This window comes from Lepisma saccharinum, chromosome 5, assembly GCF_977018435.1.
Source record: "Lepisma saccharinum chromosome 5, izLepSacc3.1, whole genome shotgun sequence".
Classification (NCBI taxonomy): domain Eukaryota; kingdom Metazoa; phylum Arthropoda; class Insecta; order Zygentoma; family Lepismatidae; genus Lepisma; species Lepisma saccharinum.
Window position 1 is genome coordinate 101278393 of NC_139233.1, and position 19777 is coordinate 101298169.

Consider the following 19777-nt stretch of genomic DNA (forward strand, 5'->3'; position numbering starts at 1 on the left):
GTTTTTTTCAGAGGACACATTACATTTATTTTCGTATGAGCTTCACCCCATCAGGACATATATTCTGTTTCCTTTATTTCCTTTCTTAGAGCATAATAAACACCATTAAATTAATACGAGATTAATATACTTTCAGAAAAAGTGATTCTGATATCTACAAATTTATTGTGTACATTATTCTGTAATTTTATTTAAAGTGATTTCAATAAGTGATTTTTTTAAAATAGAATTCCCCAATTTAAATTTTGATTTAAATCAAACCACCTTGCTTAACAGAAAGCTGGCTTCTGGGCAGCGAATGACACGTTTACATTAGATCTTGCCCTTTCTCGTTCAAGAGGGAGATTACTGAGTCTGGTAAATTTGGGCTGAATCATGCCATTCGACACTACCTTCCAGAAGTTTTTCCTAAGTTTCAATTTTGAGAAAGATAGTTGTTTTTTCATGGTTGTTACTTGAAGAGTAGGAAAAAACACAGAAGGCGGTACAGGATACAGAGAACACTGGAAGCTAGTGTAGAGCTATCAGGAGAAGAAACTTTGCCAAAGCACTTGATTTCAGATTTAAGCACATTCCTGAAACGTAAAACTTTATCAGGATATTCTGAAGATAAATCATCTTCGTGCCTGTTATAGAGGGCAATAGCTGCATCTGAAGTTGTAGGAAGGAAGGAAGAACTGCTAATATTATCCATACCCTTCCTAAGTTTAAAACACCGGAAGCATTTAAATGCCCCATACTTTGCTCCGTGGCAGTTTGAGGTGCTTTAGCATTAACATATTAAAATTGTGTAGGCTATGCAAGGTCACGAGACAAGAAAAGCCAGACAAAGCGCTTTCTATTCAATAAAATAATAATTGGATAAAATTGTCCAAGCAATTTTTGCGTTAATGTTTCACATGAGAAATGAGAATTGTTTTGACTTTTTGGGACCCCTTAGGCTTAGAGCGCCCGCCCGCCTCTGATTTGACGTATTCATTCAAATTATAACTAGAATATAAAGCCAGATAAACAAATGTTTTAATTTTATTGCCCACAAAAATTAGCCTTTTCTATCTTTCTCACTTCCATTTATTACGTTTTTCGTATCAACCTCATAGGACGCGAGGCCCCTATATGCGCGAGGCCCAGGGTGGTCGCCCACTTCGCTCACCCCTTGCTACGCCAATGGTTATACAACCTCAATGCACCTGCGCCTAGCAGAAATTCAAATATTTCCATGCATAGTGAAATATAATGGCCGTTTGCAACACTGACAGTAGTGCTCGCCGTCTACCTGCAAGAACTACATCGAGTCTCACGGGACTTCTTAAGACCCGGGTAATAGAAAAACCTGGCAGGCACCGATGCCTGTGCACAACTGTGACGTGAAGCTCGCTTGCGCGATGTCGAACACCTGGGCTTGACGTGCGTGTTGCATATTATTGTAGGCGCGCCTCCTCGCAGACGGGTTTTTTCCGGGTCTTGTGCAGGTCTCTAATTGTTTTCACCAAATCATCATTTGCAGTTATTAGATTTTAATTGGAGTTTACCAGTATGTGTTGCTTTCTTGTAGGTCATGTTTGCTTGTATTTTTACTATTAACTATTGATTATTATCTCTAGTTTATCTTAGCAGATGGAAAAACTTGGAAGAAAACACTTCTCAGAATGTAAAATTGTCTGTAAAAATAAATATTTGAAATACAGAAGATAAGAGCAAAAATGGTTTAACAAAATATACTAAGGTAAAAATAATCATTTCAGACATTTCACATTTTATGGAAGTTTCAGAAAGTCTCCTCCTTCATATTATGTTTTGTATTCAAATGAAACTCTCAATTGTCTGGAATGGAAAATTGAAATTTAAGGTGGAATTCAACCAGCAAATTTAAATACTTTTTGTAGCAAATTGATGATACATTTCTTCTGAAGAGTTTTATTTTCAGTTTGCACTCAAATATTCTTTAGCAGTTTTGTAATATCATTTGCAATGTATAAATTGTTTAGTGTATTCCAACACGAGCACTAAATTTATATTTAATCATAATATATCTTTTTTTTATCACAGTTCAAGACACTAAACACAGCAGAGAGACCTTGCAATGATGACCCTTCATATTCCTACTCTCACTGTACTGTTCAGTGTTTTGAACACCGTGTACTGGAATCATCAGGTTGCAGACTTCCTTTCATGTCAGGTAATTCAACACCAAATGTTGCCCAAATGTGCCATATGATGTAGGCACATATATTTGGTAAATAAAAAAGCAAAATTTTGTTACAAAAACATGTCAATTTTGGTTTAAAAACTGTAAATAAAATGAAATTTCGGTGTTATACAGTGAAAAAGCAATATATAAAATGACATTTTGGTTTTAAACTTGTGAATATAGTCCTAAATTTGATTTACAAACTGCACTTATTGCACAAAATAAACATATCCCTTCTAATAGAACATTTATGTAGTTACCAGAGTATTAAGTTTTTCCTGTTCATTATTGTTTCTCAAATATTGACAGCAGAATTAATCAATTTTCCGTGAATTGCATAACTCCCAGGATAATTCAATCTTCAGAAAGTGTCGTGTCTGTAAATAAACTCTAAATTTGATGTTTGAGTCTATTTCGCATTTTGCAGTTCAGGGTGCGAAATCCTGGGTGGGGAGGGGGGACAGGGGGTATTCCCTCCCAACAACGATTTTGTCCTAAAATCCCTCCCCCACCAAACTTTTGGGGGGGGAGAGATTTTGTTCTAACAACAAACATAAACAGTTTTGAAGTCGAATATACTTCACTGGAACAATATTGAAAACACACAAAGAATGAACAACAAAGAGCCTAGTCTCTATGGACACTGTACCCAGGAATAACCAGAACACGGTAATTAAGTCCTACTTGTTATTTCTTCCCCATTTCTCATCACCTTTCGTCAGCTACCACAAAGTATGTACATATAAATAAAACACGTAATAGCTTTAAGATGTGAATTTTACATAGGAAACTATGTATTATCTTCTTAATGTCTCTTAACTTCTGCCCCTCCCAGTACTCTGTTCTTAGTAGTAGGTAGCAATATCAATTTGCAATTGCATTTTGAATGAAGGACAGTCTGTATATTATATATTTTATAATATTTAATTATTTAATAATCAGTGGCGTATACTGTTAAAAATTGGGCTATCTCTTCATATCATAATGTTCAAATGGGAGGCTATTCTTCGTTCAATTTCTTGGATTTAAGGTGATGTGACATTGCAATTAAAAATACATACATTACAATTTACTAATAATTATAAAAATATCTGTGTTTTTGTTTCATTAAGATAGAAACAGTAAGGAAAAAATTTCAAATATTTCATGGTTATTTATAAAATATAGAGGCCCATATTGTGAAATATTTATGTAGGCCTACGTGCGAGAAAAAAATATATGCATATAATAAATTTCTTACCTTGAATATTCAATTTGAGCAGGAACTCCATTCTTCTCTTGACGACCTCTGTGGTAAAATGGTTATTAGCAGAGTGCACTACGATCCCAGGGGTCCCGGGTTCAAATCCAGGCATGGACATGGGTATTCTTTGTGAATGTCCCTTCATGAATTTCATCGTACTCATCCTCATGAACTCATCCTCATCGTCACAATTAGCTCAAGTGGCAGAAAAGCAACGCAAAATAACAAATCAAATCCATTCTTATCTTCTTTGTGATGCCAGAGGCCTGCATATTGTTCGTTAATTGTGTGACTCATTTTTGTTCACTATGCGACGCAGCACAGATCATTCAAAAAATATACACGTAATTCACTCACTCGATACACTTAAGAAAATCCACGCACTAAGAAACCTAATTTTCTTATACTTCCTTCAACGCGATTTCCACTTGCAAAATGCCCTTTGTAATGTCCAGCCAGTCAGTCTTTCCCAGCCAGTCATAAACAGAGCAGCAGAGGGGTTGAAAACATCGTAAAGCGTGGTTGGTGTCTTCTGCATGTGTTCGATGGGAAAGTGTTGTTTTGGCCTAGAGGACAAATTCCCTATCCCATGCCAGTCACTCTTTCCCCGTTCCTGTAATAGTAGTTTAGTTTCAACATTTCCCTTACCTGGGGAAAATCCCATGCTGGTTAGTGAATTGGCATCGCTGTAAGGTTTTACCTCCTTTATAAAATGAAGACTTCCCTGTTCACGCTTGGGTTTGGAAGCTACTACAAATATGTCACCGATCGCCTCCAGGTGCTGGTCAGGGAAGAATTTAACCGATGAAGCCTGGTGGTAGCTTTAAAGGAAAGGAGCCCATCCCCATGTACTTTCCTTTTCTCCCGCGGTTGTTATTGGAGAGCGAAGCATCAGTCACATTTGCTAGTCTATTATTTCCTGTATTTAATCTGGGCTTCAGAGATCACCTAGCTAGCCTAGAATATACACCCCTAATATATAGTGTGCCTGCTGTCTGTCTGTCCCTCCGCCATCCCACCAATCTGCAGTGATTTCGCACCCTGCAGGGTAGGAAAATTCACCTCACACCTTTCAGTAACATGACAAATTAACATTACAATGTGTTATTTCATATTTTGTGTTTTCGTCAAAAATGGAATATGTGTCTCTAGTGTACACATATGTATTAAAACCATGGCGGTCCAGTCAGTATAGAGTGTGACTATCATGAGGGAAACCCAGGTTTGATTTCCAGGGTGGGTGATTTAAGGTGGGAAATTTTGCAGCAATTTTCTGCATGGACTGGCTCTGGGGTTCATCCAGCCTCTGAAAAAATGTGTGCCTGGGAGGCAGAGGTGGACTGAGTAGTGCTTATCAACACAGCTGATTTCCAGTGGCGTAGCGTTATAGTACGCCCGTATGCCCGGCGTTCCCAGATTTAAAATTTCAAAAATGCTTAAATGCTGTGATTATAAAGTAAAACGTGACTAATTTCATATATGTTTGACCTTCATGGCATTATAATGGCTATTTTTTGCGATCCGCTTGCAACGCTCCACTCTCAACACTCGTTCTAGCATCTCTTTTCAATGCCTTTCCCGGCCGGACGCCGAGCTGCCTTTATGGAGGGAAAGCTTCCATTTCTACAGCACGCGCGTAAATGGGCTCTCTTACGCCAGCGTACGAGAGGTCTACCATGATTGGTTCATGTGACCCTTCCTGCCTTCTGAAGCAGACAACAGCGGCAGAATTCCTACCCGGTTCTTCGCTCTTCGCGTTCATGCAACTCGTGCTGTGTGATGCTACAATACGCAATATTGACTGACGTAACTTTACTAATCTCAAATATACTGCTTCTTAATGGCCACTGCATTGTATAATTTATCGCACGAACAGCAGCGATGTGTATTAGAAACTAAAAGATCAACACAGTTTTTGTCAAATAAGTTGGTGAAGTCCTTGTGATAGAAATTCAGCCTGTGGCTGCTCTACCACTTAACCCGCAAAACTATTATTTTTTTATTGTATTTTTTCGTTATTATCTAACTACTTAATATTGTGTGAATGGAAATGTTTAGCATTCATTTGAAAACTCTTAACATCGAATGGTCTCTGGAGAAAATTATTTTAAAATGTTTATCAGCATTCTCAAGATGTAATAAACACTGTTCTGAATTACTAATCGGCACTGTTACGTCAGTAGAGTGTACGATATTTGGATCATCCACTCTGCTTTTCACAGTGCGCCAAGACGACAGAGGTCCCTGGTTCGAATCCCGGCATGAGCACGGGTGTTCTTTGTCAGTGTCCCTTCATCAATATCATCACTCATATTCATATTCGCAATTAACCAAAAGTGGTAGAAAAGCGAAGTAAAATAAACCAAATCAATCAGCAGTTGGATCGCCCACAACAATGACGTCTACTGTTGTGCAGAGGCGCTTGTGATTCAGGTAGGTTTTTAATGACTTGCATCATGCAGAAAGATATAAAAAAGGTATAGAACACCAGAGTTCAAAACATCTGTGGCATAGTGAGGCATCTAATTTTCTAGCTAAAACATGCAATGATGATGTTTTATTGAAAACCCAGCTTACTTCAGGCAAATAATACCCGTGACGACTAATACCATAAGTAAATTATTAAGCAAGAAAGGGCCGACTCTTCCTTTGGACTTGGCGTTCCCACCCGAAATGTCCATGCTACGCCACTGCTGATTTCCAGTTCTCTTTCTCAGCAAGGGAATGTCATTCACAAATACATTACTTGTGATAAAGGTTTTTTTGCAGAACTGCAAAAAGGTAAAGACATTATTTATTGTGTATTCTCTCAGTGAATACCATACATTACTGGCAGGCATGTATCTAGAAATGTATTTGGGGGGGGGGTTGGGGTATGAACCAAGTGTGTCTCAAAAATGATGATAATATAAATGTTTATGGGTAAATTAATATATTAATTTATATATATATTAAACCTCTGCCAGGATTTATCAACAAAACAATCACGATAGCAACAGGTTAAACTTGGCAAATTTATCAACAAAAAAAATCACATGAGGAAAGTATTTCTGTTTGTTGCTTTAATTTTGGACACTAGTGTATATTACGTTGTAGTGTATTGTTGTTATTATATGAATAGGTGATGATCTCACAGATCTCTCTAATTCCCCCATCTCAAGCACAATTTTAATGTTTGCAGATGATTGCAAGATTGAGAGAAATAAAACAGCCACAGAAGCACACCACCGAGATCTAGGTATCCTCATAGATTCTAAACTAACTTTTGATAATCACATATCAACCATCACAAAAAAGGCAATGCGTATGCTAGGCTTCCTTTACAGATTCACCGAAATCCATAACCCAAAAGCCCTTTCCATGTATTTGGTCTAGGAATTAATTTGTGCGCCTGGACAAGAGATGGCGTAACAAGCGTATCGTCCCACAGTTCCGTGTAACCACACATGCGTTGAAAACTCCTGTCAGCACGCATCGTTCGTAGTATAGAGCAGTTGATTGACGCGTCAACAACAGCATTTTGTAGTCAACTGAACATGGCGCAGTTCGTGCCAGATAAAGTGTTTTTGCGGGGTGTTCTGCTTCATTACTTTAACATGCAGAAAAGTGATACCGAAAGTCATCGTATTGTGGTGGAAGTGTATGGTGACCATGCGCTAGCTGAGCGAACGTGTCGGAAGTGGTTTGCACGGTTTAGAAGTGGTGATTTCGGCCTGGAAGACCAAGAACGACCTGGACAGCCAAAAAAATTTGAAGACAAAGAATTGAGAGCATTGCTCGATCAGGATTCGTGTCAAACGCAGGAAGAACTTGCAGAAGCATTAGGCGTTGATCAAACAACAGTTTCCAAACGCCTCAAAGCCATGGGAATGATTCAAAAGATGTCACATTGGGTTCCACATGAATTGAAAGACAGAGACGTTGAAAGATGAAAAACCATTTGTGAATTGCTGCTTCAAAGACTGAAAAGAAAGGGGTTTTTGCATCGCATTGTTACTGGCGATGAGAAGTGGATCCATTACAAGAACCCGAAACGAAAAAAGGCCTGGGTGAAGCCAGGTGAACCAGATCCATCACAACCGAAACGAGATATTCACTGTGCAAAGGTTATGCTGTGCATATGGTGGGATATGAAAGGTGTGGTGTACTATGAGCTGCTGCAACCGGGTGAAACTATTAATGGAGAACGTTATCGATGACAATTAATGCGTTTGAAGCAAGCTCTGGCCAGGAAACGACCAGAATGGGAGAACAGACATGATAAACTTATTTTTCAACATGATAACTCTCGCCCACATGTCGCAAAACTGGTCAAAACCTATTTAGAAAATGTCGGATGGGAAGTTTTGCCCCACCCGCCGTATTCACCAGACGTTGCTCCTTCGGACTACTACTTGTTCGATTGCATGAATAACGATTTGATTGGACAGCGGTTCACTTCTTCAGAAGATATCGAAAAATGGGTCTCTGACTGGATCGCTTCAAAGGATGAGGACTTCTTTCGCCACGGAATCCGTAACTTGCCTGACAGATGGGCGAAAGTGGTGGCTCGCGATGGACAATATTTTTCTTAAGGTATTTATGTATTTTGTGTTTGAACTACAGTTTCAATGTGTGCGTAACAACCGCACAAATTAATTCCTAGACCAAATACTTCAAAGTATTTGTGTCCCCCATTCTAGAATACTGTTCACCCATCTGGAATATTAGAATTAGAATTAGAAATTCTTTATTCATGGGCGAAGTTCAGCCTGTGACTGCTCTACTACTTAATATGGCTGCCCCTTCTCATACCTCCAAGATCGACCGTGTTCTCAGCTTCTTCCTCTCCATCGTTCGATATAGAGTGCCGACCCTGAGACACCTACCTGAGAGAGTCTGCTTGTAAACTTAAACATAAATACTTCAGAATCATGTAGATACTTTGCAGATATGAAATTGTGACAGTCAGATTTACCGTCCACCTGCCTCGTTATTATTATTATTCTAACCATTAGCCGTAAAAAATGTGTTTAATCAAGGTGTTGAGTGTCTTTATTTGTATGTATATATATTTGATATGCCAAGCCGACGGGAGAAAGAAAGGAAGTCGCGAGTCTGACGGGCGAGCACCCGAAAGGTCACGTTATGCATCTGAAGCTTAGGAAATTCGACCGTAACAACAACCATTTAAATATCTCGGCTCCCAGCAGCCGGATTTATGTAAAACTTTTACCAGCGCAGCAACATGTGTGCAAGGACGGATGTGTGGAGTTTCGTCGCGATCAAGCACGAATTACGGATGCCAGATCGAATCGGTTGTAATCGATCGGTTTATGGGCACTGATTGCAGTTGAGCTCTGGGCGCCAGCGAGGCTGCAGTTTAATCCGTAGGAACCAAACTTCGAGCATGACCCTGTCCAGCCTAGGAAACAATGGAGCGAAGTGGAATGACCTCTCCGGAAGCGTCCCTTCAACGACCGCCGAGCGTCCTTTTTCGAAATCCGGATAAAACGAAGGACATGCTTTTTCGACACACAGTTTTACCGCGATTCTTGTAGCGAGAGCACCTCCGTGCCACCTCTTCATATACCGTGGACTTTGTTGTGTTTCGCGAACATCAGTGTGTGATAGGCAGTAAGTCGATACGAGTGCGCTTACCTCAACCGCTGGAGGAAGTTGAAGCGAGACTGTGTTTCCGTTATAATCTTGCGCCATTTATAGTTTTGTGAAACAAGGAACATCAAAAATTATGGCGGGCTAACGAAATTGAGAAGAGGAGAGGGGTTACCCTCGATTCGCCCGATGCCAGATGAGACACTACGACCCATGCCTATAACATGCCAAGAAACGACGAGCTACACCGACTATGCCTACCAGCCGCCACAGAGAGAGAGAGAGAGAGAGAGAGAGAGAGAGAGAGAGAGAGAGATAGAGATGTCGAACGCTGCCCCGTTGACGTCCCGACGCTTGAGATCGTCCGACGGTGATGGAGAAGACGCTGACGAGCCAAGAACGACCGCCCACCACCCAGATGCGACGTCCGAATCGCGCCAGACCACGGAGATGTTCACCGATCCCGAGAGGAAGAGACGCCGATGACCCACCATCACTGATCCGCCGAGGAACCAGACGAATGAACGCTCTTCGCATTCCCATCGTCGCGACTGAGAAAGAATAGGAAAACCTTTCGTGTGCCTACTAAGTGATTTCAATCGCCCATGAAGACACCAGGAGGCGCTGCGGAACCTGAGAGGTGGTAATGTATTCATCTGTATGAATGCCAACACGTACCGGCTCGATTGATATTTAGAGAATGCCCTAGAAATTCGTTAACATTTTGAAAACGCCCACACAACTCGAAACTTCATACCAAACTCCCGTTGCGCTTATCATTGGTAATTTATTTGTCTCAGGTCAATTTTTCTTATTTCTTGTGATTTTTTAATGATCTTAAATTCGCTGTTGTTTGTGCTCCATTTGTATTTGTTTAAAGTATGTACTATTAGAGTAAAGCGCCGCCCGCTTAATTGTTTAATCTATTTGAAGTTTGTTCATTTTTATGTGTCAGCGCTGTGTCGCTGCTAGCTACGTCAGGTCGCGTATGTGATTATTTGTTAAAGTACTTGCCTGGTAATATGAATTGCTCGTCGCGGCGAAGTGTTGAAGTCCCGCCTGCTAGAGAGTATATGTTTGCGTCACTCAACGGAGGTTATCGTTATGTGTGGAACCACGTGAGGTCAAGTAAAAGGAAAATGTCCGCCCACGTGAGCGTAATTGCTGTTGAGATGCCTTTGTTTATGCTGGACAAATAATGTATTGTCACCGCACCGACCTAATAGTTTTTAAAGGTGAACTTAAGTAAGGGCTGGCTAGTGAGTTGAAGTAGCACTGGAGCAAAAATCACAAATGACCTGATTAGACAAAAGTCAAGGTAAAATTAAATGTAAATGCAATAATTAGGGCTCGTCGTCAAAAAACCTGTACATTGTATGTGTTATTTTTGTTGATACGCCCCATAGAGATTGGATGTGTGAGTGAATGCGTGAGCGAGAGAGGGGGAGATGCAAATTGATTTTTGTTTTGTTATGAATAGAATATATTTTTTATTTTTCATGTTAATTTTGGGCTATATCATTTTCGTACACATGTCACTACCCATGATTTTCAGGTGTGCAGCTAGCTGCTTCCCGGCTACAGGTAAAGAGGTGGTAATTGAAAGTATATGTTTTTATTTTTTGTTTGATATGGCTAATCGCTATGCACTGTTGGTCACTGGTCCCTATACACGAACTCAACCTGGACCGTAACGCTATTTCACTTGTCTGAGGGAGATTTTGCCGCCTCTATCTAGGTAGTGGTAGCATTTGTTTTCCCGGGCAAGGGAGGGCGTTTCGCAAAATTACTACATAAGATCATTAATGGAAACCTAAGATGTAGCATCCCACTCCATGAACTCTCCCTCAGAGTGCCCAGACATAAAACACGGAGCAAGGAGACTTTCCACACTGCAACTCCCAGACTCTCACTCATACAACATTCATTATTCCATAGGCTACTGAAACAATAATCAGGTTCTTACCATGGCAAACAGAAGGAAGTTGCACTATCTCTGTTTTATACGCCGCATACTGACAGAAGGTAAACTGCAATACCTGTTTGAGAAGATGCATTCCCGTAGGGAAATCCATCAGTATGTTACCCGTAAGCGGAACAACTTCGATTTACCCCATCACTCTACCACGGCCTACAAATCTTCTTTCTCCTTTTCGGCTCCCAAAGCATGGAATGCATTGCCTGCAAATATCGCTAGTGTAGACAACCAATTATATTTCAAAGGTAAAATAAAAGATCTGCTGTTAATGGAACAATGGCAGTGTCGAGGCACATACTGAAGGTATCAAGTCACTCACTATAAGGAATTGTATTATTATTACTATTGTCTTTTGTATTTCTAGTTACTTTTTTTTTGTATGCAACAAATTCCTATGTATTTTTTTCTTTCTTCATTTTTTAATTTATTATTATTATTATTATTATTATTATTACGTTTAGCTTACTGCTCCATAAGTTTATATCATCTCATATGTATTCTCATATTGACAAGGGTTAGGTGGCAGAGCAGCCCTTGGCTGAACCTCGCCCGCTGAATAAAGAAAATTTATTATTATTATTATTATTATTATCATCTCAAACCAAGTAGATATATTCAGTTGATATTAGTCTTTTATTACCAACTTGAAAAAAAATGTACATAAGTAATGCATTGTGAAAATAATCTGTTTACTTTGGTACTGTCTTTGCTTGTTTATATTTATATTTTGTTTATTTTATTTTATCTTGTTTGTGTGTTTCTTTTCAACACTAGTAGACTGTTTTACTGTTGTTTCTTTCCGGTTTAAAATGGCTTCTGCTGTACTGGAAATTTCAATAAATAAATAAGTATAAGGATTGAGATATAGCAGCATGCAATCATCATCTAGCATATGTGTAGTAGATTGCCAAAATTTGTATAGAAACAACAGTCCTGCAAGGAAATTAATGTCAAAAAGGTAAAGAATCAAATATTCATGGAATAACAAAAAAGGATGTTTGATTCAGTTGACAAAAAGTAAAGTTCCTGATTAATATTTCATGCATATTATTATTATTATTATTATTAGTAGTAGTAGTAGTGTCATATTGAAAGCCATATTGTCCCAATATAATCTTTCTCTTCCAGTAAATTCAGTGGAAATAAGTAAGCCTCGATTACACAACAAATGCTGTTAATTATTTAATTTATGTACTTGGTAAGTCTTTTGGGTAGAGCCTAGACCTCCAGAACCCCCCTTAAATACATCCTTGATTACTGGATGTTCAGTGCTTGTGTGCTACTTTGTAGGTATGATTAAAAATATATATATATTTGAGAAATATAGTAAAAGTAAGAACAACATAGTGTGTTTGAATTCTATTACAAACAAATAAGTCTGCTTTGAAATAAAAAATATAAACTTCTGAAGCATTTTTAAAAAATCGTCAATTGAGATAGGATAATTAACAATTTTGCTTCATTGCAAGCAAGAGAAGTTAAATTCTAATTTTTATTTTTTTCTGAGATGTCAGTCGAATTTAATAAATATGTATTTTGTAATTTTTTCTTAGAATAATGTGTAATACATAGTTTAAAAGAAGTTATTTTTTCAATACAAGTTCTTCTACTGAGAACATACTGCAGATTATTTTAATTATTACTCTTAAGTTTCTATTCTCTCACTTACAAGGTTATATTCTGGTAACATACATACCTGAAATATCCTTAAATATGCTAAACTCTTTTAAATATAAAAAGAAAACTATCAATTGTTATGTCACTTTATGTATTGCAGCTGTAAATGGACCGTACTGCAACACCTCAGCAAGCTATAATGAAGCAGTTGGCAAGGTTGACGAACTACTTTTCTATGGAGGATGGACAGAAAATCAGTGCAAATGTGCTCGCCAATGCGATTTAGATCACTATGCTTTCTACCCAGAATCTGTATATACCACAGACAACATGGCAAAAGTTCGTGTCTTTTTCCAGGTAAGAATTGGAAAGTCAGGGTAACAATTCTTCTGCATCTGTTTCAGGAATAAAAACTAACATTGCAAGTACTATGCATGTGAAAGTGGGCTGTCAATTATGTTGATTATGGAAAAAAAAAAAGGAGCAAGTGAACCCACTAGCTGCTGTTCGATACAGGCAGACAGGTACTTCGTGAAGATTAGGCACACAGAGGAGATGTACTACATAGAAATGTCAGTGAAAAATGCAGGCTCGTCCAGCACTCAAACCCGTGACATTTCTACGTAGTAAATCTCCTGTGTGTGCCTAATCTACAGGAATTAACATCTCTGCTGGGAGGAACCAGGCAATGTTGAATTGAAGTCTACAGTGTTTCAAAGGCAATAGATCGCATTGCGGCAAAGCCAGGATGGCTCGGTGGTAGAGCAATGGCACGGTATGCTACAGACCCTGGTTCAAGTCCTGGTTGAGCCTGCATTTTTCACTGACATTCCTATGTAGAAATGTACTCGTGATGTAATTAATCCTTCCATTACGTTACTCTAGTCTACAACCTATCCGAGTATGTTTAGACTGAAGTCTTTGCAGATTATTTGTGTGGCTAAGGTCATCATATAAATAATATTAACTAAAATTTCATCATATTCGTAGGAATTAAGAAAAAAACAAATTGTACACCACAACACACAAATTTAAATAAATAAATTTAGCACCACTATGGAGACAATAGTAGACCACCAAAGATGAGAGATATTGCAGGTAATTGTAACAACTCATTGCAGTCTAACAATGAAGTTTCAGTTCAGTTTGTGTTGTTTTCATATTGAACGTGCTTGCTCCATAAACTTTACCTAAATTCTACCATGGCCTACTACTTTCAAAAATCAAGTCACCATTGTCTTGTGGAAATTGGCCAGATTTTGTAAAACTGTTACTGAATTATCTATGGTTGAAATGTAAAACATAGGTACTAAAGAATAATAATAATTTGCTAAAGAATTTGAAATTCACATGGGCAAAGGTTGTACAGAAGATAACGGACTATCGTTATATGGTAATACCAGGATCAAATATTTTCAAATGCCGGCATCATTTCAAGCATATCAACAATTTCAGGAGCCCTAGAGGTTAGGGAAAGATCTTCAAAATTGTGAGTTGAACTGCAAAATGCATAGGCAAACATGTCTTGCCAGTTACTGCGGGAGTTTATTCACCTTCAAAGTGATATGAAGAGAAATCATTGTTTACATTTTAAGATTTATGTTTATATAAGTTGAATTTCAAAGTATAATATTTAGAGTAGCATTTAATAAATGTAACTTAATATTTGAATAATGAGCTATGGTTGCTCAGCCATTAGGGCATCTGACTACCATGCAAGAGACCCAGGTTCGATCCCTGGCAGTGGAGAACCAGGATTTTTTCCACCTGTTCAAGCAGCTCCAGTGCACACCCAGTGTCATATAAAGTGGATACCTGGGGAATAAAGGCGGCCAGGGGCATTGTGCCGATTATATCACCCTCACCTTTGGCCATGATCAAGAATGTGTGGGATCCTAACTTCACACCCTCTATATACCTTCATGGCATGGTGCAAAGCACAGGGGAGCACTTTACTTTTCTTTACTTAACTTACTTAACCCCGTGACCGAGTGGTCAGCATATCACGCTACGATGCCAGGGTTCCCAGGTTTGAATCCTGGCATGGATATTTGTGAGTGTCCATTCAGAAAACAGTCCTCTCGGGCATGATTCTCGACACCTGCAAAACTTAACGTACCAACATTCCTCGACAGATACTGCACCTTGGACAGTCGCAATCTCTACTAACACCAAAGCATGCAGATGCAGCATTCTTATCTTGGAGCGTGCCAGATAGGTAGCTCCACACATGAAGGCAACGGCCTCCCTCCCACCCTCTACCAAGGATGCCTCGCTATGGAATTCCAGAGTGAGGCACCAGTGCGGTGTTCGTAATTTCACAATATGCACAAGGCAACTTCTGTTACAGCTAATATGGAAAACTGCTCTGGAACACCAGAACAGTCAAAATTGGGACTCGACTCGATACACTGCGCGCCTGCTTCATTAACCTAGAATATGCCAATAATTGATGGCACCAAGTTAAAAACATGGAACGATCAGCATATAAATATTACAATTGCCTTAAATCCTAAAAACTAATAATCAATTCACAACACATCATCTACGAGGGCCACTATTTATATTTTGAGCCTTGGCAACACTGATTGAAGTTAGGTGCAATTTGACGTTTGCACGGAAACGTCTGGCATTATTGACCATAACGTACGTCAAATGTTTTGTCAATAGCTTGATTTGTGTTAAACATGTTACCTTGGAGATTGCGCGACAACAATAAAATGGAATTAACTCGTGAACATTTTCGTGCGATGATTTTTTACGATTTTAGACATGGATTATCAAGACAAGAGTGCATCGATCAACTTACTTCCACATTTGGCGATGAAGCCCCATCCTTTGCCACTGTGAAATGCTGGTATAACGAATTTAATCGTGGCCGCCATTCGCTCACCGACGAGATTCGCGAAGGTCGTCCAAAATCAGTTGTTGTTCAAGAAAACATTGATGCTGTGCAAAACCTAATACTGCAAGATCGTCATGTGACATACTGTGACATTGAGGCAACCATAGGCATTAGTTCCACCAGCATATATAAAATATTACATGATCATTTAGCTGTGAGAAAGGTATGTTCTCGTTGGATCCCACACAATTTGACAAAAACTCAAAAAGACGCTTGCGTCAATTGGTGCAAACAAATGCTCAATAAATACAATCGTGGTGCTTCAAAAGACGTATATAAGATTGTAACAGGTGACGAATTATGGATATATGCATATGATCCGGAACGTAAACAGCAGTCGACTGTATGGGTGGTTCAAGATGAACCCAATCCAACAAAAGTTGTTCGTACTCGAAGCACATCGAAACAAATGGTAACCTGTTTTTTCGGGAAAACTGGTCATGTGGCAACTGTGCCTTTAGTGGAACGTAGAACGGTCAACTCTGAATGGTACACAACAATTTGTTTGCCAGAGGTCTTCGGTCAAATACGGAAAACAAACAAACGCCGTCGGATCATTCTTCATCAAGACAATGCCAGCTGTCACACATCTCGTCTAACAACAGCCTTTATAAACAGTCAAAAAATCGAATTGATGGGTCATCCGCCGTACAGTCCTGATTTGGCACCCAATGACTTCTTCTTGTTCCCGAATGTCAAGAAAAATTGCGTGGACAACGATTTTCGTCGGCGGAAGATGCCGTTGATGCATTCAAAAACCATATCATGGAGGTGTCTCAAGAAGATTGGAAAAACTGCTTTGACAAATGGTTCGAACGAATGCAAAAGTGTATTGACCATAAAGGAGAATACTTCGAAAAACAATAAAGCAGTTTTTAATGCCAAATTCCTGTTTTTTCATTGTTAGGCTCAAAATATAAATAGTGACCCTCGTATATAGATTTGTATTTTGGTAACTAGTGAAATTTGGAAATTGTTAAAAGTTAATTTACCTAGTAACTGATGTCGATGTGCCACTTTGAGGTTGGTGGAAAATATATGTCTTGGTCTATAAATCATCACTTACTGTTAACACTCGCAAACTATCGTTGGCAGTAATGTAAAAATTATAAATGTAATGCATATATTGGCGTAATTATTGAAAATGTCACTAATGTCACTGTAACAATTAAACATTAGATCAAAGCATCACTCATGATGTTACATCTATGTTCTGGCTACCAGAACAGAATATTCATCTCGTCTAATATATTGCACACTCCATTGTGTCTCAACATGCAATATTTATTTTTGATTATATGTATTATATTTGTAATCTCACATGTAACAAATACTTACATAAAGCAAGGGGAACCATTGAAATTCATAGGAACTGATGTCCTGGTATATTCTTAGGCACCAGGACAACAAGCACATACACTTGAATATATTTGGGTGGAGGCGGGCTTACTTCGGAAGTTCTCTCTTTATTGTCCATTCATCAATTTCATATCATCACTCATCCCCATCTTTGCAAATTAGACAAAAGTACAAAAAGCGAAGTAAAATAAAGCAAATCAATCAATCATTTAACTTAATATTTGAAACCATTTTCAGGATCTGACATATGAGGAAGTGACAGAGGAATATGCATACACTGCTATAGCAATGCTCTGTGACATCGGAGGAACACTAGGTCTGCTAATGGGAGCGTCTGTCCTCACTTTCATGGAGCTTCTTGAGGTGATGTGGTCTAAAGTGTCTTTTGCCTTTTACAATTGCAAGTCTACTGTATGACGATAACAGGACCTACGTTACCATAAGAGATTACTGAACGGAACGTATTTTTATTGTGTATATTGACAAACGTTTTATCATTTTGTAAAACTTGGATGTAATAAAACAGCTCTCTTTAATTAATCTTGTTTTCTTAATGTCGCAGCGAACATTTTACCTTCTTTGTCTTAACATTTGAATCAGTGACCAGCCAAGAACAAAAGTCTTTTCTGACACATTTAGTATACCAGGCCACATCAGAATAGAACAAAAGAATAATTACATGTTTTTTTCAGTCTGTACTCTTATTTTCAATGGGATGTAGCAGATAATCATAAGGACAAACAGCTTTCTTGAATACAACATCTGTTAATAATAATAAAACACACAGGTCAAAATATTTACTTGGGTAGTGTATTTTATTAACTGTACCTTGCAGAGCTTGGATTTTGTCAGTTATTCGAAAAGAGATTTTTTCAAGTTCATTTTATTGGCATAATTAGTGGTCGGGTGTCTGGACACTCCTGACCTGCCATATTATCCCCTGTGTGAGAGGTGAGGTGGCACAAGCTATGAATACAAGTCACTCATCACTACTTTGAAAGACTAATTAAAAAGAATTAGAAATCTGGGAAATGAGTTCTTACTTAACTATGCCCAGTTCACTCATTTCTTCTCGAAGCAATTCACTAGTTGTAAAACTAAGTGTATTTCCTTTTGGCCATGACAGCACTTCGAGGCTGCATTTGGCATTCTGCCACAAGGACATAGTTACTGTCACCTTAGGGTGATGCTTAATTTATAAATTTTGAATTTCCTTCCCTCAATTCATGCCATTCCTCAAGCAAATAAACATATATAATTTAAAAGCTTATAAATTAGGCTACAACTTTAGCGCATACAATTTCCTGTCACTAAATTCATTCAAAAATTATGAGGAAAAGAACTTCAAAAGTACTAAAAAATCACCTTTATAAAAAATATTTTTGAAATTACGGCAAAACCACCGACATTAGCGAAAACTCACAAACGTTTTTTGTAGCCCATCTAATGAGGATTAAGGCTAGGAAAGATTATCTACTTAACACCATTAGTTACGGAGTTATAGGTCAGAAACTAAATGTCTGGGAATCTGAAGTTGGATGGATTGGGTGCTCAAGAGGGGGTAAGCATAGGAGGAGGGGGCATTTGGGATTTTGCACTGAAACTCAAAGTAGTGGTCTGACAACTGATCAAAATTTAGCTTTTAGGGAATTATTCCCGACGTTGACTAGGCTATTACCTTTGAAAGAAGGCCTGAAAATCTTAAAACTTCAAGTGGTTTGATGCACACCTTCCCATTGTTGGATTGGATTGAAATTTTAAATTGTTTATTTGCTTGATAAATGGCATCGGCGTCCCGAAAAGAAATTGAAAATTTGTAAAATAAGGGTCACCCTAATGTTACCTGTACCTATTCAGGAACAGAGCAGGTCTTGGTTCAAGGATTGTTTTGACAAATCCTGCAGACTTTCTTCAGTTCTTCTGGACTAATCTCTCTAGGAAACCTATTGGCCATGCAAAAAAATGCACGTGGGTCAGACATAGTTCTTGAAAATTTCAAGTTTCAGAGTTTCGTCTCTGCATCCCTTTGCAAATTTCGAACTAATCAAGGGATGCAATTATTGTCCAGAGTAGAAGAGTCTGCATTTGAGCATGTATATTTTGGCACAAGGGAATATTTTTATTTGCATCAATTCTTAACAGAAAACATTTACCAAAACTATAAATTGAAAGCTAAGTCATCCCAGAAGATCACTATAATTGGCATTTTTTATCTGTTCATGGACATATTGGTTATTTGAGTATGGTGTTGGACTAGTTCCTTAATTTTTAGGCATCAGAAAGAGGTGTTGACATTTTTTACATTCATGTATGATTTATTGCTTGTTGTGGTGTGAGTGATCAACTGTTAATTTAAAGATATGTATGCCACTTTAGGTGCAATTTTTTTTCACACAAAGTGTTTTGTTAAAACATTCTATTTTATTTGACATTGGTAAAAATTTGGTAAATTGTGTAAAAACATGCCCTATAACATGCTCCATGTTTGGGAATGACCTAAAACTTCAGTAAGGTCCCTGTACATAAACTTGTCTTGAAAACTGCTTTTCATTACTTCATTTTCTTATATATGTGGGTTAAGTCATAAGTCATGGCAACTACTTTTTTTCCTCTGGAACAGGGGACAACACTAAAAAAAATATATACATTTGAATGTGTATGGAATGTACTCTCGAATACCAGATGGTGAATGTGAACAAAGTTTGGGTAATAATCACGCACACAAGTTCAGTCGGTGAGTGACAGCGTTCGAAAATGAAGGTCATGAAGCAGGAGCAACGTTCCTACATTAAAATAGCAGTTCTCCTTGGTAGAAATGCACGGGAATGCCTTACAGAGCTAGGGGAAGCACTGGGTGTGCATGCCATGCCCTATCGAACAGTGGATAAT

At 38.4% G+C, this 19777-nt stretch overlaps 1 protein-coding gene across 2 annotated transcripts in view; it reads left to right on the plus strand.

Annotated features, from left to right (window-relative positions):
- The window catches only part of LOC145987951 (acid-sensing ion channel 1B-like), a 144656-nt gene extending 127242 nt beyond the window's left edge, over positions 1-17414 (plus strand). For both annotated transcript variants that reach the window (XM_083122791.1, XM_083122793.1), the window contains exons 5-7: positions 2050-2179; positions 12785-12981; positions 17126-17414. In XM_083122791.1, coding sequence (XP_082978917.1) covers positions 2050-2179; positions 12785-12981; positions 17126-17305 — 507 coding nt within the window. In that variant the 3' untranslated portion in view covers positions 17306-17414. The remainder of the gene's footprint in view (positions 1-2049; positions 2180-12784; positions 12982-17125) is intronic.
- Positions 17415-19777: the final 2363 nt, after the last annotated feature.